The 26,579-nt window shown below is 35.3% G+C and overlaps 1 protein-coding gene across 7 annotated transcripts in view; it reads left to right on the top strand.

Annotated features, from left to right (window-relative positions):
* The window catches only part of LOC5564363 (protein enhancer of sevenless 2B), a 165,975-nt gene extending 140,945 nt beyond the window's left edge, over positions 1-25,030 (top strand). For all 7 annotated transcript variants that reach the window (XM_021853340.1, XM_021853341.1, XM_021853339.1 and 4 more), the window contains 3 exons: positions 14,309-14,406; positions 14,494-14,779; positions 23,198-25,030. In XM_021853340.1, coding sequence (XP_021709032.1) covers positions 14,309-14,406; positions 14,494-14,779; positions 23,198-23,371 — 558 coding nt within the window. In that variant the 3' untranslated portion in view covers positions 23,372-25,030. The remainder of the gene's footprint in view (positions 1-14,308; positions 14,407-14,493; positions 14,780-23,197) is intronic.
* The last annotated feature ends 1,549 nt before the right edge of the window (positions 25,031-26,579 follow it).

Raw genomic sequence — 26,579 nt, forward strand, 5'->3', positions numbered from 1 at the left:
AGGGTGCACTATGGCTTATCAGGTGGCCAATAATCAAAAAAGGGATGTGCCCCAAAGTTCAATTCTTGTTCGCCATTTCTTGTAAACATGTCTGCTAAGAAATCCCCGAAATATTAGGGCATGATTTGCATTGCACACTCAGATATGAGGTGCCAAAGTTGAGCCTATGGAAAAAAACTTGTTTTTATTAACAAAAACTATGGTTTACTCAAATGAATATAACTTTTTTTCTATAATACTTACGTAAAATGTTTTTACACCATTTAAAAGCTTACAAAAAGGGCTTCCTAGGAACAATAAAAAAATTAAAAAAAGCTTCAAAATAGTGGCTTTTATGATGCTTTTTTATAAAGCTGTTAAAAAAATCGAATGAGCTTATAGTTAACACATCGAGTACTTTTTTGTCCCAAGTTGTCCCAGGCTTAAATTCAGTTTCAAGGGTACTTTGAGATGTAAACTAAAGGATCGTGAAGAATTTAGCTGCACAAATTTGCACTTTTTTAATTAAAGGCTTTTTGAATTTTTCCAATATTTTTAACCATTTTCTATTTAAAACAGCTAAAAACTAATTCAGAAAATAACTGGATTTCGCTAAATCATTCATATCATCATTTCTATGTAAGTTTTAATATTTACAATGGTTTGCACAACGTTAATTGCATAAATGGCTTATATGCATAATAAGTAACATAGTTTAATATTTCGCTATAGGCCCTATTCAAAAGTTAGTCTCGAAAATTTGTTTTTGATAATAAAACATCAAATTTGTATCATAAAACTCATAAATACGACATGAGATGAAAAAAATATTTTTGGCCGCCAGTCTGTATGGAAACCGCCCATAGTGGGGTGGTTACGTTTGTAGCTACTTTAATAGCGTGCCTATAAAATTAAACCTTGATTGGCTAAAAATGAACATTACTATGGGAAAACAAAATTAATCATCAATCCAACGTGGAGTTAAAGCATGGGTCAGTATTGTGCTGATATGGTATGATCGAACACCGTGAACTTAAAACGATCATCTGGACTACCCTAATGTAGATATCAACAGTATCGTCCCCAAATGGTGCTGTTCCTTCCCGGGCATGTTACGCAAATTAATTGCCATAATCATCCCAATGTCCGATATGCCATCTAAAATTACTTGTCCCCCTTCCTGAGTAACATCCCAGGGGATTCGAATATGCGAATAAGGTACCACGGGGCAAGTGAGAATCTGGGGTAAGTGGGACGTTTCGTCATAGCTCACTTAGGAAAAGTTTTTCATGGAGATATTCTTCTAGAAAGTTGAAGATACAATGACAAGGAATGTATTAAGTACAAAACATATTGTTATTTTTATTACCATGGGGTTCAAGTAACAGTTGACAATTCAGCGCCATTTTCAACTTGTATGATAATTTGCGACACGTTTCACGTCTTGCATTGACTTGCATAACATAAATGTGTTATAAATCGAATTTTCATCAACAAGCTACAACCTCAATTATTATTACAAGCTGCTTGTGATAAACCAGTATTTTGTTTTCATTTCATATGAAATTTTCGATGGTCTAACATACCCCAAAATATCTTTGTACCCGGGGTAAGTGGGAACTATCTAAACAAAAACCAGAATCAAAACTTTTCGTAGACGTTTCATACATTGTCCTAGAGAGTAGCACTAAAACATTCACTCAAATGATTTTTATCAAAAAACATCAATCTAAAATTACTTAATTGCATAAGAGGGAGAAGAAATGTGAAATTCTTTTATATGTTTTTTATTTATTTTTTATTTTTGGAATACGACTTTAAAATTGAACAAACACAGAGATGAAAACTGAAATGCATCATGAGAAAGATCATTTTTCTATCTTATTTGAACTTTATTTGTTATTTCTACCAAATTTAGTAGTGACGGAAAACAATTCCACCCTATTAAGCGGTTTTCTACTATGCATATAAGTAATAACAAAACATATTTATAATTTCGGCAATTATTGATGGTTTATGTACTAATTTGTAATTAACAACTTATAAATGACATATTTTGAACATGTTTAATTCCTCTTTATGCTTTTATTGAGATATTTTCAGTTAATATCAAATGCGAGGTGACATATTATTAAATATACGTTTTCTTCCTGAAGCGTTACGTATTTTATGGTTGATCCCTTATGTACATCAAAAATGTACTCGAAATTAAAAATATATGATTAATCAATCCTTTTATTGAAATGGTTGACTTACTGATGTGGATTGACGCATGAAACTGAATGTGTCCCACTTGCCCCGTCTAGCGAGGTAACTGCGTCAAATGACTCATTCTAAAACTTTCCTCCAAGGTTTCCACAATTTCGAAATTATTCGATCGGTTTCATGCACACACCAGCAAATATGTTGCCAAAATGTGATTGTGCTGTTGGATTTGAAAAATATTGACATTTGAAAATTTTATTGAACCATTTGATTGAACTACCGTTTTTTTAGTTCCCACTTGCCCCGCGGTACCTTATTTGATTGGATCTTGCTAAGAAGTTGCGAAAGCGCGAACAACAATTTCAACGTAGGGGGGCTGGGGGCAAGAAGGACACCTTAAGATATATTGATTCAAATCATGGTTGATTAGCACAATTTTTGAAGATTATTCCAGTGTAGGGGCAAGCTCAGCTCTTGTTCTAAATGATGTTATCAATAGAATTTAAAAATATAAGAAACACATGATGATTTGAAATTTTTGAAAATGTCCCTTCTTATGAGGTTTTTAAACGAGGCACGGGGCAAGAGTGCCACTCGTATGGGGCAAGAAGACCACCAGAGCAAAATGCCACAAATTTTGTATATTATTATAAATTGTAGAGTAAGTAAAGATAAAAACTGAGGGATAAAAGTTGACTTATAGTTAAAATAGTTATTTAGGCAACAAGTTGCAAAATGATGATTTTTTCAGCACGAGTTGTACATTTATCCAACGAGGCTCGCCGAGTTGGATAAATACAACGAGTGCTGAAAAAATTGAGTTTTGCAACGAGTTGCCTACAACATTTTTTGCTATTTCGAAAAATGCTATTTCAGCAGGATGTAATCTAAAAGCACAAACAAACATTTTAAGAGAACCCACGTGGGCCCACATCCATGCGTTGTATCAATCCAGTATTTTCCAATCACGTAGGCTGTGATACAGTAGTGCCTACCAATGAATGTCACAAGTTCTCACGCTCCCATCGATGTCAGGTAAGACAGCACAGCACAAATGTTGGACTTTCAAATCAAAATCGCCAGCCTGTGTGGGGTCGTCCATAAATCACATGGTCATTCATGGAGAGAGGGAGGGTCTGGCCAATGATCACGGTCCATACAAATTTTATAAATTTGTGTATGGACAAATGACCACGAGAGGGGAGGGGGTGGCCTGGAATCCCAAAAAACTGATCACGTGGTTAATGGACAGCCCCTGTCGGAATCAGATCGCACAACTGATCTAGAATCAGATGCAATTATGCTTATTTTGCGCGGCATCTGAGGCGAGACGAGTCGAATGAGGGACAATTGTCGACTCGCTCCCATTATTGGATTAACATTAGTCGCCTCACATCACCCGAGGTGAGAACGACTCGTCTCGACTCACACGCCGCGCATATAAGCACAAATGGCATGAAGAGACTGGGTTGTTCGGTTGATGCCTACCAAAACAGTACTGAAAAGTGCACCAAAAAGAGTGCTGAAAAGTAGCACTTTTCAGCACTGTTTTTTCAGTAGGAAAAGTAGGCCGTTATGTTGATCAATTTCTCAATGAAAAGTTGATTGATTTGCAACGGAATCGCAAAAAGTAATTTTACGAAATTAATTTAGTTTTCATCTTATTTGACTGTAACAATAACAGTAAAAATATTCAGAAACCATTTTGAATGTCCAAGATGGGTTATTTTGATTTTATTTAGTAGGAAACATTGATTGAATGCAACATTAAACAAGAAAAATAAAAGTTCATTTGATTTTATATGAGAAAATTGCGGTGTCCCCCTTGCCCCATAAGACATACTGTTATTATATATGTAAAATTTAATGCCAGAAGGACTTTTTCGAAATTGTTGTGCGGTAAATATTGTTTTCGATTTTTATCATATGTTGTGTCTAACTATAACTAAATGAAACCGAATTTAGTACTATACCATTTAATTCCACTAGAGTTTGTATCGTTTGACAGATACGCGTATTTCGATCTCAACGGTAAGGCCTTCTTCTAGACTCGACACACTGAAGACGACCTTACAGTTGAGGTCGAAATACGCGAATCTGTCAAACGATACAAGCTCTAGTGGTATCAAATGGTATAGTATGTTTTTTTTTGTACATAGGTACGAAAATCATCGTCATTTTCATGCACAACTTGTACTGGCAATGACGCATTGGGCGATTTTGAATCGATGAAACATCCCCATGAAGAAACTTGTCAATTTTCATACACAACTCTTGTTGGAGTTCTCAAATAAATCCCTGGAAAGAGTTTGAAGTTCAACTCTTCAGTAATTTTCCTTTCAGAATTACTTGAAAAATTGTTGCGAGAAAATTCCGTAGAATAACATTGGGGTGAACGCCAAAACTATGAATTCCTCGAAAAATCATCGAAGAAAATAAGGAAATTTCTAAATGAATTATTCCGCTTTTTAGAAAGAATGTGGAACCCCGAAGGAATCCCTATATTTTTATGAAATATTTCCATCAGAAATTCTTTCTAGAAGAATGCGTCTGTTAATCTCTGATCCCATTTTCGATAACATTCCCCAAAAACAATTACTAAAGAAAAATACGAAATCCGACATGAAAAATATGCTAGAATGATGTGTGGATACCGTTAGTAGAGCTTCTCGATGTGGCAGCAACAGGTAGATTAAAGATAAACTCTTTTGTTCAGTATTTACTCTGTCAGTGAACACTGTAACCGTATTCGGGACGAAACACAACCCGTACAAATGCCAATTTTCCAGGTGGACATTCTATGCTTTCTGGGTTATCGGTTTATGTTCGCTCGAATTCACTACAGCGATAATCCAATCTGAATGTATAGACACACATGCATGTGCGAATATATTTCATTCCGTATCTTCCTAAAGTTTTCAGTTATCTGGTTGTCCAACATCTTGCCTGTTGAGTCCAAATCGTCGTCGATCTGTAGGGCCCCGCACACGGAAATCGATCGTCGCGGAACAGCCAATAGGAGGCTACGGATTCTGTGTGTTCAATTAATTCCGCATAAATGAATAGATTGGATATAAATAGAACCATCTGGCTGGCGCTGGCTGGCAGAGAAGACGCAGATAGTTCACGGGGACGAAAAGAGTTCATTTGAACGCGGGGTGTGTCGGAGGTCCACGGTTTGCGGTAGAATTTTGCCATATACCTAGCTACCAAATGCCGGTCGTTGGTCATCGCCGGCGATGAAATGATGAAAGGAATGTAAACATATAAATTGAGCACAGCAGCAGGGAAACATACCGAAAGGCATCAGCTCCTATGATGTACAGGGTTGGTAGTGGGTCTCTTTTTAGAGACTTGGTCACTATATCACAAATCATCGAATCTTCAGAAAATACTTTAAAATGACGTTTTGTGCAAGATTTTGTTTTTAAGGCTGGATAAATTTAGTTGTATTCTTATTAGGACCTCACATTTTCTAATTTTTTTTTGTTTCTTCAATACTTGATATAATGAAGAATTGCTTAAACAAAGTTTGAAAAAGATCTGCTATGCTCTGCATGGTAAATGTTCGAGAATGCTTTTCGATACACTCTAAGGAGTGTATCTAGGCATTGTATGTTAGTAAACACTATCTTCCTAATTTGGTTAAACTAAATGAATGTTAACATTATGTTAGCGACATATTACATTTCATTTGCCGTAGTGGTTCAGGGTTCCCGTCGAATGTTGTATTCTTTCGGAAGAGAATCATTCATCCAAGATTTTTTCGTATTCTTTCTTTTCGGCGTGTGCCCTTTTGACGTTTTGGCACCCAACCGTGGTTTATATTTTTTATATGTGAATTGAATTCATATACTTATCAAGATAAAGAAACATTTGTTTTAATTAACTTAACCTAAATATAGTCAATGACAAAAATTTATAATCAAATGTTGTTTTTCCATGCAATTCAAAATAGAATCTGTATCTCAACTTCTGATAGTCTGAATTGGCTTGAATTTGGATGACAAACTACAAATAACTTGAAAATTTGTATGCATTGAATTCATTAAATTTCACTCAAAAAGTTTAAAATTTTCTCAAAGAGAAAAGTAAGTAACCAAGAGATTTTTTAATTTTGTGGTTGGTTTTTTTTTCTGCAAAATTGGTCACTTTCAGAAGTTATGTAAAGTTATAGACCACACCAACCACTTACAACCCACCGTTTAGGAATAAAATCTCTTGGTTACTTACTTTTGTCTTTGAACAACCTCTAAAACTCCTTAAAAAATGACTTGCATGTAAAAAACTCACCACAGACAAAGGTTATTTGTAGTTCATCATCCAAATTTAAACCAATTCGGGCAACCAGAAGCTGAGATAATTCCCAAACTTTGGCATTTCTTTTTATGGAAAACAGCGTTAGATTACTAAATTTCTCACCGACGGTATATGTTACATCTTCATTTTCAAAGTACCATATTTATTTCATCTGCTCGTTATGAACCCTGGTGCAAAATTCTAAAGGTATCAGATAAATCTTCACAGACTCATACGCGACTATTCCACAGGTTATTCCGAAATTTCTTCCTAGATTCCACGAGGCAAAGCTTCGAGAATTCTTCGAGTGGATTCTCCAAAAAAATCTTCTGCTTTCAACGACTGCTCCAGGGACCTCTCCAGATATTCCCTCAGAATTTATTCTGAAGATTCTTACAGGAGTTCTTCCGAGAGAATTTGCTAAGACCTATTCCAGAGCTCAGGGGTTCCTACGTCTATACCGTTATTTTAATATGTGCTTTCAGCAGTTTTTTCGCGTGGCAGCCAAAAAATTAATCAAAGGGAAAAAACTGCCCTGCTATTGCTCAAAAGAGGACTGCTAGAATCATCTTGTTCTAGTGTGCGATAAGTGCAATTTTTCGACATCGCCTTACGAAAAAAAAGATACGTATTTTCTGAATAATGTAAACCATGCTGTTTTAAATGTTTTACCATAAAGCTGCATATTCACTGCATTATTATTTCCCATGTTTGACTTAGTTCCAACAGATTTGTAGCAAGTTTTTAGAAGCTACTCTTTGATAGTCTTAGACGAATTTTAATATAATGAGTGGCTTCAGAATTTTTGCTACAATTTATTGGAACATTAGTCAAATAATATTGTGAGTTTTGTTTTACTTACAACGTGAATTCCTCCTGGTAGACAATAATTCCTTCTATCTCTACTTTTTATCCACAAATAGATTCCAGAAAATGTTCTTGGATTCAACTAAAAAACCTTAACATTTCGAAAGTAAAAAGTTTTCCCTCGCAATGTTTACAAAAAAAAAATTGAATCTGTCAAATCATGTTCTGAGATGTTTTGCTGAAAGTGCTACTAAATATTCCTCTGTGATTCTCTACAGAAAAATTTCGCAATTTTATTACAATATGCTTTTGCGAAGTTCATTTAAAAAATATAAAAAATAAATGTAAATATTTCCAAAACAGGTACATTACAAATAACGTTTGTTTTGTTCAATGTTTTGTTTTCTGAAAATTCTTCTTCAAATACCCGTTTCTTACCTACGAATCTACGAATAAATATTTAGCAAAATAGCTGGGAAGAACGAAAAGATGTATTAAAATAATCATAAAAAAGGTAAGGATCTTCCTTATAACATTATAAACGAAAATTTATCTTTGGTATAATTATTTATCAATCTTTTTCCTTCATACAAAAAACTTTGAAGAATGAAAAAAAAACACTCCAAAGAATGTAAGGACAAAAGTAAATTCTATGAGTTTTTGATTTATACGTATGGTTTCTGGTTTCTGAAAGTCTTATCAAGAATTCCTCAACATTTTTTTAAAATAATGCAAAAAATCGCCCAAATTTAGTAAAAACTTACATTACAAATTTTATATGTTTTACAATATTCTTAAAAAATACCGTCAATATTTTACGTGGACCATTTAGAATTCTCACACAATTATCAAAAATAGTGCGCCCAAAACAGTTTGTTTGGAATTTCTTCAAACACGAGAAAAAAATCTACGTAATTCTGTCTACCATAGTATCATAAAACGTCGGAATTCATGCAACATATTTTCTAAGATGTTGGATGCAAATAACTGCAGTTAACATTCTATCTGTTTTAAAACCAATCATCATTTTAACGCCATTATAAAAGACGAATAAAAAAGTACAAGAACTTTTGTAGTAAATCCGTCAGGAATTTCGTCAAATTCTAGATAAATTCTTGAATTTTCAGACCAGAATTAAGCAAATCTTTTCCATTTCAATTAAAGCTGAAATTGTAAACATTCGTTCAATTTTATCTGGTGATTTTTTTATAGGCTCAAGAATGATCTGTAGAATATTTCAAATAATGTGTTGAAAAAAAAATTGGATTGAGTCTGGAAAGTACATGGTGTAATTTTCGATAAAAACTCAATCCTAGGACAGCATTTCAGAGGAAACGATAGTATAATTCTCTAAAGAAATTCCTGAAAAAATCGCTCGGGAAGTTTTTGAGTGTTTCGTGGAAGAATTTTTGAAAGCGCAGTTGAACTAAAAACGTTAAAGAAACGACTGAAACTTTTAAAATGTTAGTAGGTAGGTAGTATCGCGGTAAGCAACATCAAATTGCAGATTGATCTGCGTAGAACTTCGCTCTGAAATCGATAAGAACATTTTCCCAATTGAATCCTGTCTCATGTCAGCTCATTAAAATCTTGTGGAACATTAGGAGAAACCATTGGAGTAACACCTGGAAAAAGCATTCAATGTATTTTTTGCAGGAAGTCCTAAATAGGTTTTGCTGGTAATTTTTCAAGCAACCCAGGAAACTTTTCTGAGAGATTTTGTGAAAAATTTGTTGAAGGAATCGGAATAGAAACTTTAGGACGCTTTAGGACCTCAAAGGGAAAGATGGAAAAACTTTTGGAAAACTCTCTGAAAAATTTCTGGTGAAAATTGTTTGGTTGGTGCTCTTGAAAACAATTTTGGTTATACTCCTTAGTTGAAGTTGTATCAGTAATTCCAGACAATCATAAACAATTAATTAATGAACAACTGAATGAAATTTTAAATTAACAATTGAAAATTATACGCAATAAGTACGAAGAGGACCTTCCAAGAGGAACTCAGTGAAACATGGTAAAGGAGCTCTTGGAGAAAGCATTGAAAAATTACGGAAATAATTCATGAAGAAATCTCTGGGAATTCACAAAAGAATCTCTTAAAAGCTCATGTATGAATACATTAAAAACTTGTGAAAGAATCACAAGGGATATTCCTTTTGAGTTTTGTGGAAGAATTCTTGATGATTTTTTTACTAGATTAAACAAGGAATTAAAACCTCCATAATGAAAATTGAAACTTACACATTTCACTGATGTGCAGCAATATGAGACAAAATCACTAACAAATAAAATCCATACAAATCTATACAACTGCGAAATTCACTAAACGACATTCACTAAACAAAGGACACGATACTACCATAGATATATTGGTCGCAGTGGTTCATATTCCGAAAAAAATCGTTTCCTATGAGTATTTTGACAAGACAATATTTCAGTTTCAAAATTTCTACCACTGTAAATTCCGATTTTTACTGAAATTATGTGATAAATCAGTGGATTTCATAAATTTATTACAAAAACCAAATAGTTACAGCAATGTTGAGTGCACACAGAATTATGCTAGGATTCCAATAATATTTAGCGAAGATTACATCATAAATTTTGTGACAATAAGAATAAAGTTGCGTAGTCAATATCTTCACTAGAAGACGATCGATAGCGCCGTTCGTTGATTTGCCGACAGTATATTTAGTATGCTTATATTTACATTAAATATATAACAATACATAACAGTTTTCTTAAATCCGGAACGTCTGGTTACTTCACTTTAGGATTTTACCTTTTTTAGCAATTTTTTCAATCATTTCTGACAAATTTCCTTGACAACTCTTTGAAGACATATCTAAAAGAATTCTTGGAGAATTCTTGAAAGAATATTAGGAGGACTCACAAATAGTGAATTCCAACGTAAACGGATTCGATCGACGAAAATTAAACCCGTTTCGACAAGGAACACAACACTTTGAGTATTTTCCTCCTTATCCATGCATCGCATCACCGACCAAAGGTGACTCCCAGATCTTTTCCTTCCTCACTAATAAGCACCCTTCCCACGGTGATTGTGGAGATTCAGAGGTTTTCCCGGTCTCTAGAAGCAACAATCATTACACAATAACATTCCTTTCCCATCCCGACTGACTGTAACTACTTGGCTTGCGCTGTTATTGATCAATAATATGAGAACAGCTGAAATGTACACTTCGAGAATAAGCGTCCCATCCCTTATTCATTTGGATCGAAGTGCAATTCTTACCAGTTCCGATTACACAGAAGAGCAAACATGGACATGTACAGTCAGTCTATGCTATGCTATGCTTTGCTTGAAAAGATGTGTATAATTGTACACCATATTTGCGATGGGACTGATGCGTAGCTAAAATGACGTGATATTACAATTCATTTCTTACCGTTTGAAATCTTAAGCCTGAACGTCAAACCTCAAGAAATTCCCTAAAAAATTGCTGGGGGAAATCATAACAAAATTCATACAATGATATTTGTTATAATGTCACAAGAAATTAAAGAAAAAAACTTTCAAATTTTATTGGTCAAATTCATGATTAGATTCTTTGATAAATCCTGTTGAACCCTCTTATCTACTGATTCGTTTTGATATTTTTTTATTTGTTCCTATCAGGTATCAATTTTTAGTGTCTTTTTTCAAGCACGACGTTTTTTTTTAGAGACTTGAGTCGCTACCATCCCTGTGCATAGGGGAAGCGCATATTGAGATTGTGATGCTGTCATTATTGCTGGGGAGACAGCCGGTGTTTAGCTCATCGGTGAAATGACTGGTGCGTCGTGTCAATCTATTTTTATCTGGGTCATGGCGATAGATGGCCAGATCGTTTTAGATAATAATTGAACATCGACTGCCAATTCGCTAAAAGGTTTAGCGTGATGTAACGAGGAGAGTTTAAAGCAATTAAATTTTATTTTAGTGTGAAATCGAGGCTGAAATTCTATTGCAACTTCTTAAAAGTTTGGAAAATCTTGTTGGTTTTAGTCTACAACTTTAAGATCATTTTCATTTACAGTGAAACCTCCATGAGTCGATATTGAAGGGACCATCGACTCATGAAAATATCGAGCAATGGAGCAGCAATCCTTCGGAAAGCTACTTCTAGGGACCATCATAGTAACCATGAAATTATGTTTTTAGTATGGTTCCATGAGTCGATATCGAGTCATGGAACATCGACTCATGGAGGTATCACTGTATTTAGTTAACATCTAAACAGATAACACTGAATCAACTATTTCACGCCACACTGCGCTCCACGCCTTCTTCTTCTTCTTCTTCTTCTTCTTCTTCTTCTTCTTCTTCTTCTTCTTGGCATTAACATCCTCACTGGGACTGAGCCGGCTACTCGGCTTAGTGTTCTTATGAGCACTTCCACAGTTATTAACTGAGAGCTTTCTTTGCCAAAGTTACCATTTTCGCATTCGTATATCGTGTGGCAGGTACGATGATAGTCTATGCCCAGGGAAGTCAAGAAAATTTCCATTACGAAAAGATCCTGGACCGACTGGGAATCGAACCCAGACACCTTCAGCATGGCTTTGCTTTGTAGCCGCGGACTCTAACCACAAGGCTAAGGAAGGCCCCGCCTTCTTGTACCAGCCGGATCCGAAGCGAACACCATTTTTGCAGGTTTGCTGTCCGGCATTCTTGCAACATGCCCTGCCATCGTATCCTTCCATTGGCCACCTTCTGGATACTGAGTTCGCCGTAGAGTTGGGCGAGCTTGTGGTTCATCCTTCGCCGCCACACACCGTTTTCCTGCACACCGCCAAAGATTGTCCTTAGCACCCGACGTTCGAAGACTTCAAGTGCTTGCAAGTCCTCTTCGAGTATGGTCCACGTTTCATGCCCGTAGAGGACTACCGGCCTTATGAGTGTTTTGTACCTACATCGTGCATTTGGTGCGGGTGGAGGTCATAGTAGGCCCGACCTTCACTGTTGATGCGCCTCCGTATTTCACGGCTAACGTTATTGTCAGCCGTCAGCAAGGATCGTAACACTGCTACATAGGCGAGCCCTGTCGCGCTCGGCCCTACCAGCTAGCATGTACTATGTCTTGTCTTGATCCAACTTTTGCTGCCTCACGTATCAGGCGGGTGTATAGGTCTGCCACCATTTCAAATGTTCGGCCGACAATGTCCATATCATCCGCGAAGCAAACAAATTTACTGAATCTCGTAAAAATCGTACCCCGGCTGTTAGGCCCGGCTCTCCGCATGACACCTTCTAGCGAAATATTGAACAACAGGCACGAAAGTTCATCACCTTGTCGTAGTCCCCGGCGGGATCCAAATGAACTGGAGTAGTCGCCTGAAACCTTCACACAATTTTGCACACCTTCCATCGTTGCTTTTATCAGTCTTGTGCGCTTCCCAGGAAAGCTGTTCTCGTCGATGGTTTTCCATAGCACTACGCGGTCGATACTATCGTATGCCGCCTTGAAATCGATGAAAAGGTGATGCGTACGGCCCTGGTATTTATTTACGACATTTTTGGAGGATTTGGTCCGTTGTCGATTGGCCGTCAACGAAGCCGGCTTGATAACTTCCCACGAACTCGTTTACTACAGGTGACAGACAACGGAAGATGATCTGGGATAATAGTTTGTAGGCCGTATTTAGAATGGTGATCGCTTGAAAGTTCTCACAATCTAACTTGTCGTCTTTCTTGTAGATGTGGCATATTACCCTTTCCTTCAACTCTAAGATTTGCAACAGATATTGTCAATAATTCCTATATGAATTGGCCAAAGATTTTTATCAGAGATGCTTCCAAAGTTTTATCCAAGATTTGATTCAGGGGCTTTCCAAGGTTACTAGCTCCAGAATGTTCTGCGAAAATTTCTCAGGAGATTCCTCCAGCAATTCCTTGAAAAACTTCATCATTCCTCAAAATATTCATGAGTTAGAAATTTACATGTATATATATATATATATATATATATATATATATATATATATATATATATATATATATATATATATATATATATATATATATATATATATATATATATATATATAGATATATATATATATATATATATATATATATATATATATATATATATATACAGTCGACTCTCCATAACTCGATATTCAAGGGACCATCGACTTATAGAATTATCAAGTTATAGAATGTACCGAGACAAAAAGTCACAAAATCGAAGGAACAAAATCCTGTATTTCTAATGCATAAATGATCACCTCTGTAAGAAAATAATTTTATTTTGTTGATTGTACTTTACAAACTATTATTTGAATTTTTTTTTTTCGAAATGCTCGGAAAATCATATTATTTTGACTGACAATATTTTTTTTTATTTTCATGTTTTTCAACTTTTATTACAACTTGCATGTGTTTTTTTCATCTCCAAACAAGAATTGGACCACGTTTCCCCAAATAAGAAAGATTTTAAAATAGATATCGAGTTATGGAGAGAAATTTCCCTCTCACGTGACATCGACTAGTGGAGATATCGAGTTATAGAAATATCGACTTATGGAGAGCACGATGTATGGAAAATTGAAGGGACCGAAAAATCCATCGAGTTATAGAGTATATCGAGTTATAGAACATCGAGTTGTGGAGAGTCGACTGTATATATATATATATATATATATATATATATATATATATATATATATATATATATATATATATATATATATATATATATATATATATACATATATATATATATATACTGCCCATACTCGCATAACAGTCCCATTTATATAGGAAATCCCATATAATATGGGACTGTTATGCGAGTATGGGCAGTATATATATTGCTAAGTTTGTGGTTTTACATGTGTCGATGATGCAGCCGCGGATTAAAAATGTTTAGACGCACAAGTTTATATTAAAATTTACAATTCTACGTGATCAACGATTACTTAAACATTTTTCAAACCAACTTCATCATAAATCATAAATCAAAATAGTGACAAATAGCTAAAGGTTCCTACTATTATCACTCTTCAACAGATCCTCAACATGGAAGACGACATGAATTGGTACCGGGCAGAACTAGACGGGAAGGAAGGACTAATACCAAGCAATTACATAGAAATGAAAAATCACGAGTAAGTATTGCAGTCCCAGTACTCAGACTAACGTTCAAACTAACCTTCTATCAATCCCCCCCCGTCCCCCTGTCCCCCCGTTTTCAGTTGGTACTACGGTCGCATCACACGGGCAGACGCCGAGAAGCTCCTGTCGAACAAACACGAGGGCGCCTTCCTGATACGGATCAGCGAGTCCAGCCCGGGCGACTTCAGCCTGTCGGTCAAATGCTCGGACGGCGTGCAGCACTTCAAGGTGCTCCGGGACGCGCAAGGCAAATTCTTCCTCTGGGTGGTGAAATTCAACTCCCTGAACGAACTGGTCGACTACCACCGGACGGCTAGCGTGTCCCGCTCGCAGGAGGTCAAACTGCGCGATATGGTGCCAGAAGAGGTGAGTACAATTGCGTTGGAGCCCTAATGTAGAGTGGAATCGACTGAAAGATATCTTTATTCAGGAATTCTTTTATTTCCTCTTAGCAAAACATGAAGTACTTTCAAATCGCACGGACAATTTCCGAAGTATTTCTCCACAAAATCCTGTAGTGATATCTCCAAGAATTTCTGGAACATATAACTTTGAAATACTGCTGTATAAAGATTAGATAGAGATTACAACTTATTTTGTTTTATGATTTAGTAGAGAGCTGGATCCGATTATTGGTATTTTTGATTCTCTTTATAGCTATCTAGCTCATTTTTGACTTGTTTAATTAAGTCTTTTTCCAAATCAGAATGCTTGTAATAATAATAATACTCGTTGTTTGTAATAAATGTCGATATGATTGACTCACAATTTTGTTGTAATCCATGTTGCAAGAATCGGGTTGCAAGAATTTTATGTGTTTTCCCCAATCATTCGACTCCATTCAGGATTTCTAAGGATACTTTTTCCGGTCATTCTCTAAGGGCTTCCTTCGTATAATAACTTCAGTGTTTCCTCTAGGGCTAAGCTACGACTTTCTCAAGGGAAACTCCAAGATTCGTTCTTGATGTACCTGCCAGAATTCTTACCAGGATATCCTGTAAGGTACCGCGGGGCAAGTGGGAACTAAAAAAACGGTAGTTCAATCAAATGGTTCAATAAAATTTTCAAATGTCAATATTTTTCAAATCCAACAGCACAATCACATTTTGGCAACATATTTGCTGGTGTGTGCATGAAACCGATCGAATAATTTCGAAATTGTGGAAACCTTGGAGGAAAGTTTTAGAATGAGTCATTTGACGCAGTTACCTCGCTAGACGGGGCAAGTGGGACACATTCAGTTTCATGCGTCAATCCACATCAGTAAGTCAACCATTTCAATAAAAGGATTGATTAATCATATATTTTTAATTTCGAGTACATTTTTGATGTACATAAGGGATCAACCATAAAATACGTAACGCTTCAGGAAGAAAACGTATATTTAATAATATGTCACCTCGCATTTGATATTAACTGAAAATATCTCAATAAAAGCATAAAGAGGAATTAAACATGTTCAAAATATGTCATTTATAAGTTGTTAATTACAAATTAGTACATAAACCATCAATAATTGCCGAAATTATAAATATGTTTTGTTATTACTTATATGCATAGTAGAAAACCGCTTAATAGGGTGGAATTGTTTTCCGTCACTACTAAATTTGGTAGAAATAACAAATAAAGTTCAAATAAGATAGAAAAATGATCTTTCTCATGATGCATTTCAGTTTTCATCTCTGTGTTTGTTCAATTTTAAAGTCGTATTCCAAAAATAAAAAATAAATAAAAAACATATAAAAGAATTTCACATTTCTTCTCCCTCTTATGCAATTAAGTAATTTTAGATTGATGTTTTTTGATAAAAATCATTTGAGTGAATGTTTTAGTGCTACTCTCTAGGACAATGTATGAAACGTCTACGAAAAGTTTTGATTCTGGTTTTTGTTTAGATAGTTCCCACTTACCCCGGGTACAAAGATATTTTGGGGTATGTTAGACCATCGAAAATTTCATATGAAATGAAAACAAAATACTGGTTTATCACAAGCAGCTTGTAATAATAATTGAGGTTGTAGCTTGTTGATGAAAATTCGATTTATAACACATTTATGTTATGCAAGTCAATGCAAGACGTGAAACGTGTCGCAAATTATCATACAAGTTGAAAATGGCGCTGAATTGTCAACTGTTACTTGAACCCCATGGTAATAAAAATAACAATATGTTTTGTACTTAATACATTCCTTGTCATTGTATCTTCAACTTTCTAGAAGAATATCTCCATGAAAAACTTTTCCTAAGTGAGCTATGACGAAACGTCCCACTTACCCCAGATTCTCACTTGCCCCGTGGTACCTTATGAGTTACCCGATCATTATTTTGTTGAGGAATTCTCAAAAGAATTTCTACAGGAATTCCTTAAGAAATTTCTCCAAGAGATTCCTGTAAAAAATTCTACCAGTAATTTCTTCTTGATGTTTTCTAGAGATTCCCTAAATAATTCTTCCAATATTTTTTCCATTGATTTTCTCAGAGATTCTTCCCGTTATTAATACAGCGGTTTCTCCGGCCTCTAAGATTCTTCCTGAAATCCTTGCAGGAGCTGGGTGCGGCTTATTTTTCAAAAGTTCTCAAAACCAAACATTCGTGTGCTCTACTGAATTCAAATCACATTAAAAGAGAAACCTCAAAATCTGAGCCTAAAATATTAACATTTAGAGGTGGCGCAAACGTCTTGAAGGCGAATTTTCAAGTTATAAAAAATGACCTTCAGTGAAGTAAACATAACTTTGTTATTTTTCAAACATTGAGCACCATTATCTTCCAAATTGAATTTTTGAAAATTTTGTAGAACATCAAATTTGTCTAAAATCAAAACTAGTCTTAGTTAAAAATACTTTTATCCAATTTTTTCCTCATTTTACTAAAAAAGTCATATATGTTTGACCGAAGTTATGGTCAAGCAATTCCCAATCTTTTTATATGTTTTTGAAGCAAATTTAGTTGTCTTCAAACCGTTCATACAACACATTTTTCTAAAACATAGTTTTGACTTAGTTATTCAACAAAGACTACCCAAGAACATGAATTTTTTAATGAAAAAATCAAATTTCTTGGGATTATTTAAGTTTTTTGCCGGAAATTTCATTTTTCTATAAAACTTAAATTTATAAAGAATCTTGCCTTAATTACGAGTTGAATATTATTTTTTAACATATGCAAACATATTTTAGTTTCAAAATTATTTAAAAATTGTTGCAAAGTCCTTCTCAAGGGTTTAACAAATGAGAAAAACCAGTTTCAGCTTTAGAGAAATATTTAACTGGCTAAAATTTGGCATTTTTCGTTAAAAAAAAAACAATTTTTTGTTCCCGACGAAAAGTTTTACGGACTGAAGCGGGAGTCGAACCCACACTCCTTAACATTCTTCTTTTTTCTGGCGTTACGTCCCAACTGGGACAAAGCCTGCTTCTCAGCTTAGTGTTCTTATAAGCACTTCCACAGTTATTAACTAAGAGCTTTCTATGCCAATTGACCATTTTTGCATGTGTATATCGTGTGGCAGGTACGAAGATACTCTATGCCCTGGGGAGTCGAGAAAATTTCCAACCCGAAAAGTTCCTCGACCGGTGGGATTCGAACCCACGACCCTCAGCTTGGTCTTGCTGAATAGCTGCGCGTTTACCGCTACGGCTATCTGGGCCCTTAACATGATGCAGCTAAATGCTTGGTAACACTAACCGCACGTCCACGAAGCCAATTTAAGTTTTATTTTTGAATTTTTCATGAAAAAATTAAAAATATTTTTTCTTGTAGCTCAAACGGTTCAATACAACTTTTTCATAAAACATTTTTCTCTAAAATCAACAATTTCGGAATTAGAATTTTTAAATAAGTGGCATGCAAAAACATTTTAGGTCATTTTCTAAAGTTATTCTTGAATCAAAATAATCGATTTTTCTATGGAAAACACTTAGTTGACCATACCAAAAACATGTGAATAATTTACTGCAAATCGAAGATGGTCGAGTTCTGTGACTGACCGATTTGACATGGTATTCGTCTACTCAAGAATTACAAGAAAATTATGTGTTTGCTTCAATGATCACTAACAGAATTGATTGAATGTTCTGATTTAATGGGTAGGTCAGACGGGAGAAAGTTGTATGTGTGTTCGAAATATCATGGCAATTTGACAATTGTTTGAAATATGCGTTGCGAACGACGGCCTTGTCTGCAAGAAAAGATGAGTGAAACTCGTTATAACAAATTGTGTAATGATTGTGCTTTCAGTCAAAAAAACAAACAGATTTTGTTATAGCAAGTTATATTTCAATTATGTTTTTTTCGCAAACATAATTATTGGAATAAAAACGTTATTTGTGACAAATTTTGAAATGATTGCGTCACTATTTTGTTGTAGTCAATTTTTTCAAGGTAGTCCGGGCTTCAAGGATTTGTTTTCTACAACTCCATGCAGGCTATGTTCTAGACATTCTTCCAGTAATTCTTTCAATATGTTTTCCAGTGATTCTCTCAGAGAAATCTCCTTAATTACTCCAACGTTTTCTTTAAAGAATAACCCGAGACCTCCTAAAGGAAAACCTCCTAGATTCCTTCCCGTGATTCTTGTAAGAATTCTTTCGAGGATTGTTGCATTAATTTCCCGAGGTATTTCTCCAAAAGTTTCTTCAGTAATCTACAATAGTCACTTCAATAATTTCATCCGAAGTGACACTATGGAGTGTATCGATAAGTTGTTGCAAACATTCAAACGGTATATAACATAGTTGATCTTTTTCAAGAAAGTATAATCTAAAAAAAATTAAAGTCTTATTAAAGGAAGGCTTTAAAAATATGTTTATTTTATATACCGTCAAACGGGGTAACTTGCAACAATTTTCAACTTTAAAGAAATATGGATGAAAAAATTGAGGATTCAGATGAGACAAAAACCATCTGGTACCCTAATCGCCACGTAAAGAATACCACGCGGTATTAATTTTATAAGTATTTAGTTTTCTGGAATCAGGAGAGACGAAAAATATGCATTTTCAATGCTACCGCTGATGTGGGGTAACATGCAACACACAGTGCTACCTAAAGTACACTATTAAAAATGTATCCTTTATCGTGTTATTATGGTCATTTAATAATTTTCTACAGTAAAAGCATGACAATTATCAGAAACAGGCTAGTTTTCTCTTAGAAAACTAAATAGTATTGATTGAATTATGAGTATTGAACCAATTTGATTGAAAACTTCATTGACATTGCATAGGGTGTCCACACTGGAAAATTCTAGCATATCATAAGTCTTGACAGTTATTGGAAAGCCATCAAAACGTTTTAATGCAACTTTGTACAATGATATTTTAGGTATTACTTCACATAAATTATTTTTTAGACATATTAAAATCAAAGCGACGTATAACATATTGATATGTATGTTTTAAAATGGTCTCTGTTGGGTTTTTGCACAACTTCCATCACATTTCATGCAGAGAGTTCCCAATGACTGATCTGTAAGTTAATTTTTATGCAGATTTTCTAAATTATTCTTCATTTTCCTTAGACTAAATCTAATAATAATACGATTTATTTAAATTTTCCAAAAATAAATACAAAAAGTGTATTGAATTGATTGAGGTACAAACATTTCAATGTTACTGTACAAATATATGTTCAATTTTACCTTTTCATGTGTTTTCGATGACAAACGGCAGGAAATATCAAACAATTGAGATCAAAATTGCTGTTGCAAGTTACCCCACAAGGGTAGTCAAAAACGTTTTTGAATTTTTATAGTGTTTAAGCAAAAAAATATCAAAACTTTTATGTTGTAAATTTGTACACTACTAAGTACTGTAACTGATAGCAAGTGCCTCGAATGACATATTTCTACCGTTTGTGTGGTACGAAGAACGTTTTTCAACATTAGTTTTATACAATCCAAATTTCAATATGATTTTCACCTCCAGCAAACTCACCAAAAAATAAACGATACCCAAACCCTTGTCAAAACCTTCTGTTGTATACCTAAGGTCAATAAACGGCGGAATAAATCATAATAATTTAACTCAATGCTGAACAAAACGACTATTCGGTTACATGTCGAAGTGTTGCAAGTTTCACCCCTGTTGCAAGATACCCCGTTTGACGGTACCATGTAAAACAGATTTCAAACAATAAATTATTGTTCTAAAAAATCTCAATTGTTGGAATTCTTCTGCTACTTAATTAATGTCATGAAGCTATCTCGAAACAATTTCTCCGCAAATTTTTTCAGTAACTTAAAAAAAGTAATTCCTTTAGAAATTTGTCCCAAAAGATTCCTTCAAAATGTTTTATTCTACTAAATAGTAATCTCTTAATAATTCCTTCAGGGTGTGCTAAAAACTTTCCTTTAGTAATTTTTCCAATATTTTCCAGTAATTTAGATATGTTTCGTGATAACTCCAGCGGTTTCTGAGAAGAATGTTCCAAGAATTCCTCAAGTGGATCATACTCGTTCCAGTTCCTAAGATTCTTTCAAAAATTCTCCAAAAATTTCTTCAGTGATTCTATCCGGAGTAGCACTATAAGCTCTTTCAGAGTTTTTTTTTTTGCTTCAGTTACTCCATGTATTCTTGGAGGGATTCCAGGGTCATTCAAATATTACGCACCGCAAAATTGCTAATTTTAAATCCTCTTCCTCCCCCACGTAATAGCCTTTGAATGGATTTTTTTTAAAGATGTTGCGTTATTTAAACGATACCCAACGAGATTACTCCTAAAAAATACCAGAGGTTTATCTATCAAATCTGTCCTTAACTTATAATTTCAGAAACTCTTTCAGTAATTTGTACGAGAATTACCGGTAAACTCTTTCAAGGATTCTGCCAAGATTTCTTTCTCAGATCCTTACAGCGATTCCTGTTCTCAAAACACAATCCTTCAGGATTAACCTAGGGATTTCCTAGAAAATCTAGGAAAAATCCTAGAGTAATACTTATTTGTATTGCTGGAAAAATCATTTGATAATTTCCTGAAGAAATTTCTGAAATTTCATCTGGGAAACCTTTTAAAACTTTGTGTAATAAACTTTGTTTTCAATTCTGGGAAAATCTTCGAAGTAAAATACAAAACTGCACGAATTCCTACATACATTAAAATAGAAACATCAATCAATGCTGAGTGCGATTCCCGGTTGAATAGTTGAAAAAAAGTTGGCGTGTTTCCTGGAAAAAACATTTGTGGAAAAGATCTATAGGGTCGATGTACCAATAACCGCATAGCTAAGAACAAATATTCGTATTAAATCGAAAAATAAAGGCAGCGCCATTATTTTTACATCTTATGAGAGCTTTTTATATTGGTTTTGTAGGAATAATATGAAAAATAAGAAAAATAGTATTTTTCTATTTATTATCGCTTGTGCCACTATAGGAACACATGTGCCTATAGTAGCACTATTTCTAATTTCTGTTCCTATAGTAGACATAGCTACACTGCGTAGGAAAAATAGTAATGAAAACCGTGTTTTCACAAAACTTTTATATTTTTCCTTTAAACTATGGATCAAAAGCTTTCGAGTGATATAACAAAGTTCTTAATTCATCAATTATTTTGTTTAATAAAAAATAGTTTCTCTTAGTAGTGCTACTATAGGAACAATAGGTTTACTATAGGTGTAAGGGAGCTCAAATTTTAAGCAAAACTATTTATTTCGATCATGTTTTGAACTAAATCTAGCTGTGTATCGATGGTACTCAGATTAATAGCTCCTGACCTATATATCAAAAAATATTTTGCAAAGATTTATAGCAAAACGGCCGTAAAAAGCCACTAGTGCGACTATAGGGGACTGTCTACTAAGGGAACATCGGCCCTACGTATCCTTCAAGATGATTTTGGTTCAAATTTAGAAAATATCGTTTTTTTTTTATCCTTATGACCGTGATTCATCTCGGGACCAATGGCTTTAATTCTCCCCGAAGGAATTGGTCACTGTAACATAAATGTTAGGTAACTATCTAGGAATGGTATCTGTTCCCAGGTCCTCGGCATGAGAGGCGTGTGTTCTAAACACAATACCAGGTCCGTCCTCCAATTAAAAAAAAACACTGGAGAAGGTTTCTTCGAATTGTCCTTAGAGAAAATCTCAAAGGAATACACGAAGTTATTCATAATATATTTTCAGAAAAATTACCACGAGTAGAGATATTTTAGTAATAAATGGACTAAACATGCAAAAAGTTGAATGAATTTTGGAAGAAATCCCCAAAAAGATTGTTCTACTGATTTGAAAAACTGGGAGAAATAAAAAATAATCCCTAGAGAAACATGTTATCTAACATTTGCTCCCATCCCACCTCAGTCAACCCTGTGTTTCAGCATCACTTAGATTGTTCCTTATTAGGGGTGGTTCATTAATTACGTAAGGGTTTATGGGGGGAGGGGGGGTTGGAGATTTCTTACGCGCCATGCAAATTATTTTTGGTTTTCATACAAAAAATCTTACCATGGGGGGAGGGGGGGTTGAAAAACCGCTAAAATTGTCTTACGTAATTAATGGTCAGCCCCTTAAGGCCCATCTAAAATCAATGAAACGGAATTATGGCAAGAACAGTAAAACTAAAATGTTTCTATAATGCCATCAATGATGAATTCCGCTCCGATATCAGCCTTTCCAGCTATTTTGTTGCCCGTAGGGAAATACCGATCTTATGAGCGTTCCGTACATGGTACTTTTGGTACTATTCAAATGTTCGTCGTAGTCCCGCTTTCATCTTTCAGTCACCTTACATTCACTCGACAATATTTTCATATCTCTCCCATTTTCTAATTTTATTCCAGATGTTGGTGCAAGCCCTGTACGACTTCGTTGCGCAGGAGTCCGGCGAGCTGGACTTCCGGCGAGGGGACGTCATCACGGTTACGGATCGCTCTGACGAGCATTGGTGGAACGGCGAAATTGGAAATCGGAAAGGACTATTCCCAGCAATATACGTGGCGCCCTACCATTCATAAGATATAAGTATTTTTATTATTTTTTGCTATATAAATATTATATATTTTTAATGTTTAACTGGGGGAAAAGTCGAATCGAAAGAGGGATACGAAACAAAAGGGAACGTGAACACAAAATATTCAAGAAGCCAATAAGAACGCGATGCAAAGATCGAGAGTGGTTGCGTCTAGAGAGAAAGAGAAAACGAGTCAGTGCGCGAAAAAAGAGCGAAGCCAGAGAACCGATGTACATTGATTGACACACACAGGCATGCATTATGACACAAATGAGAGATAATCCCCATTTACCTATCAGCTAGAAGTATCTTGCAGGACATTTGAATGGTTAGTTGAAACAAAATGGTCGAAGTGCTTGTGAGATACACGCGAAATCAAAAGGAATCAAATTCAGGTGTTTTACTATATCTAGGTTTGAACGTGGCGAGATCGCATCTCGGCCGCAAATACATTCAATCAACACCAGGAAAAAAAACCCTACCCACACTACTAAGGTAACCGGAGATAATCGTGAGTGTGAATCAAAGTGGAATATTTCAAAAAAAAAAAAATCTGAGAGTTACGAAAGATGTGTAGTTTTGTTTATATAGATATTTTCTGTTTTTGTCTCGTAAAAATAGTCTAGTTTTTGGAGCAACTTTTTTCTTTTCGTTTTGTAATTAATCCTAAATGTAGGCAACCGTTAGCAGATCTTATAATTACTATTTAAACAAAAACAAATGTAGGAACAAAATTGGTCTAATTTCGTTTCGTAGGCAGAAAGCGCAACTTTTGTCATTATGTGTAATAGCTTTTAAGTGTAAACACAGTCACACAAGAAGAAAACATGTAATATGTTGTACGGAAAAATCCTTACACTATAATAGACTTTTTAACCGAGTATCATTCTCAGTTTATCAATTCCTTGCGCTAAGCAAATCCTTTTTACAAATCCCAATGAATGGTAGTTCCCTGATTCGTCATACGGCCGTTTGCCATAATTAGCTAACGTTCATGACGGAAAGCCGTATGGCTAATGGCGTCTCCATGAAACTACACTCGAAACACAGTCCCATTCTTAAAATAGGGAACGACTACTAGAGAGCAACATCCAGCAACCGAATCACACATTTTTACGAATAGATCTACAATAATTTAAAATAACTACAGAAAACCCCTTTTAGTGCAGTTTTAAGTGAACCGAAGCAGATTATGATAAATATCCTCAAGTGAATAGAGAACCGAACCACACACACTGAAAGATATTTCGCTAGGAGAACAATTTACACAATTATACACTGACACACTACCCTCCAACAGTACACCACTAGCTGTACAGAAAGTGCAGACAACGGGGCAAAAGGACACCCTTGAGTGTAGGTGCTTATATCGTTTCCTGTCCTTTCCGGGGACGATGCTCCTGTGGTTGCAGGAAAAAGTGTCGCAAATAACCGGAAGACAATTACCTATTCCTACCTTGCATAATTAAGTAAAAGAGAGCGAAAACAAACAGCAACAGTTGAAGGAGTGCAATGTGCCAAGCGAGTGCCGATCCGGATCGTCATCCACACCTTTGCGCGCGTAAAAGCCATCGTTAATTACAAAAAAAAAGTAAGACAAACAAGGAGTACTCCTACATCAACTAATAGACAAGACAAAGTAAACAATCAAACGAAAATCGAATACAGAAATGGCAGACAACAAAAAACCTTTCCACAAACACACAAACAAATAGCAGCAACAAAGGGAAAAAGAACAACAAATAACAACAACAAAACAAGCAAAAACATGAATGAATAAAATGCTAGTAATTAATGAGATAAGTAATAATAATACAACAATACAATGCGATGCGAATTATCTGGCGGTATTGAAAACTCCGAATAGAGAGGAAAGAAATCCTTGTCGAAATGGTCGACATAATGGAAATACATTCAAGATACATCCTAATTTCAACAAAAATCACAATTGCATAACTGGAATATGTACAACTTTCCGAATTATTTGCGATGCTATGAGGTTCATGGAAGATGTTAGCGTGAATGACCACTGCCGGTGCAACCTCGCTCGTGCTGTGTACAATTAGCGAGGTTGCGATGCAGCTGACAACCAATATTAGATCTTCCCAGCGAACGCAAATAACTTTGCAGCATGCGTGGCATATTTAATAGGTACGAGTATCTGTTCAATGCCAAAGATGGTGTTTTTCATCAAAAATAGATCGTGTTTTTTTTTCTAACGAAGCAAACAATCCTTCTCGACGCCAAATGTTCTAACAAATGTGAAAAGCTATCGATTTGTAATGAACATCGATGAATGCCTTCAAATAGTACCTTTCCATTTCAAGCGTGTGCTAGAATAATGGTGTAAGTCGTAAGGCGTATTCGATTTCACTTCATCGATCCTCTCTTTTGTGAATAAAGGAAGTTTGTTAGCATTTTTCCACCTTAGACTGCAATCTTGCATCCTAAGGTGAAATTAATGCTGACAATTTTGCATCTTGTCACCTTTATTCATGATCGATGAAGAGAAATCGGTCATGCGATGTACGCCCTTATTCTAGCACACGCTTGATTTATGATTCATCACGACCTTCTTCTTGACATTACAGCCTCACTGGGACAGAGCCTGCTTTTCATCTTAATGTTCTTATGAGCACTTCCACAGTGATTCACTGAGAGCTTTCTTTTCCAAAGTTTCCATTTTCGCATTCGTATACTCTATGCCCAGGGAACTCAAGAAAATCGGAATCGAGCCCAGACACCTTCAGCATGGTTTTGCTTTGTAGCCGTGGACTCCAACCACTCGGCTAAGAGAGGCACATGACCTAGTTCTAATATATGATAACGTACATCACAGACAAACTTACACTATAAATGCCTTACATCCTTCTGGGGTCCAAATAGCTCTATTGGTAAACGCGCAGCTATTCTCAATGCTGAGTATACAAACTTTGTCAACATAATCATAGAATTTACCTTTATAGTTATCGAGAGGGTCTAAAACTGGAAACGTTCGCAAACTGTCATTGACATTAGCATGGTGAGAGGCCAATGACTCTTTCTTGTCCATTCGAAGTAACAGAAAGGGTCAAGCCTTGGGTCAATTTACACGCTAACAAAAATCAAATTGCCTTATAATAAAGGCCAATGCTTGGTTGAAAATCGAAAATGGTCTATGCACGAGGCGACAAATTTTTGCCTGTCTAGTGTTGGTAGTGCTCAACACTACA

The sequence above is a fragment of the Aedes aegypti genome, chromosome 3, assembly GCF_002204515.2.
Source record: "Aedes aegypti strain LVP_AGWG chromosome 3, AaegL5.0 Primary Assembly, whole genome shotgun sequence".
In the NCBI taxonomy this organism is placed as follows: Eukaryota; Metazoa; Arthropoda; class Insecta; order Diptera; family Culicidae; genus Aedes; species Aedes aegypti.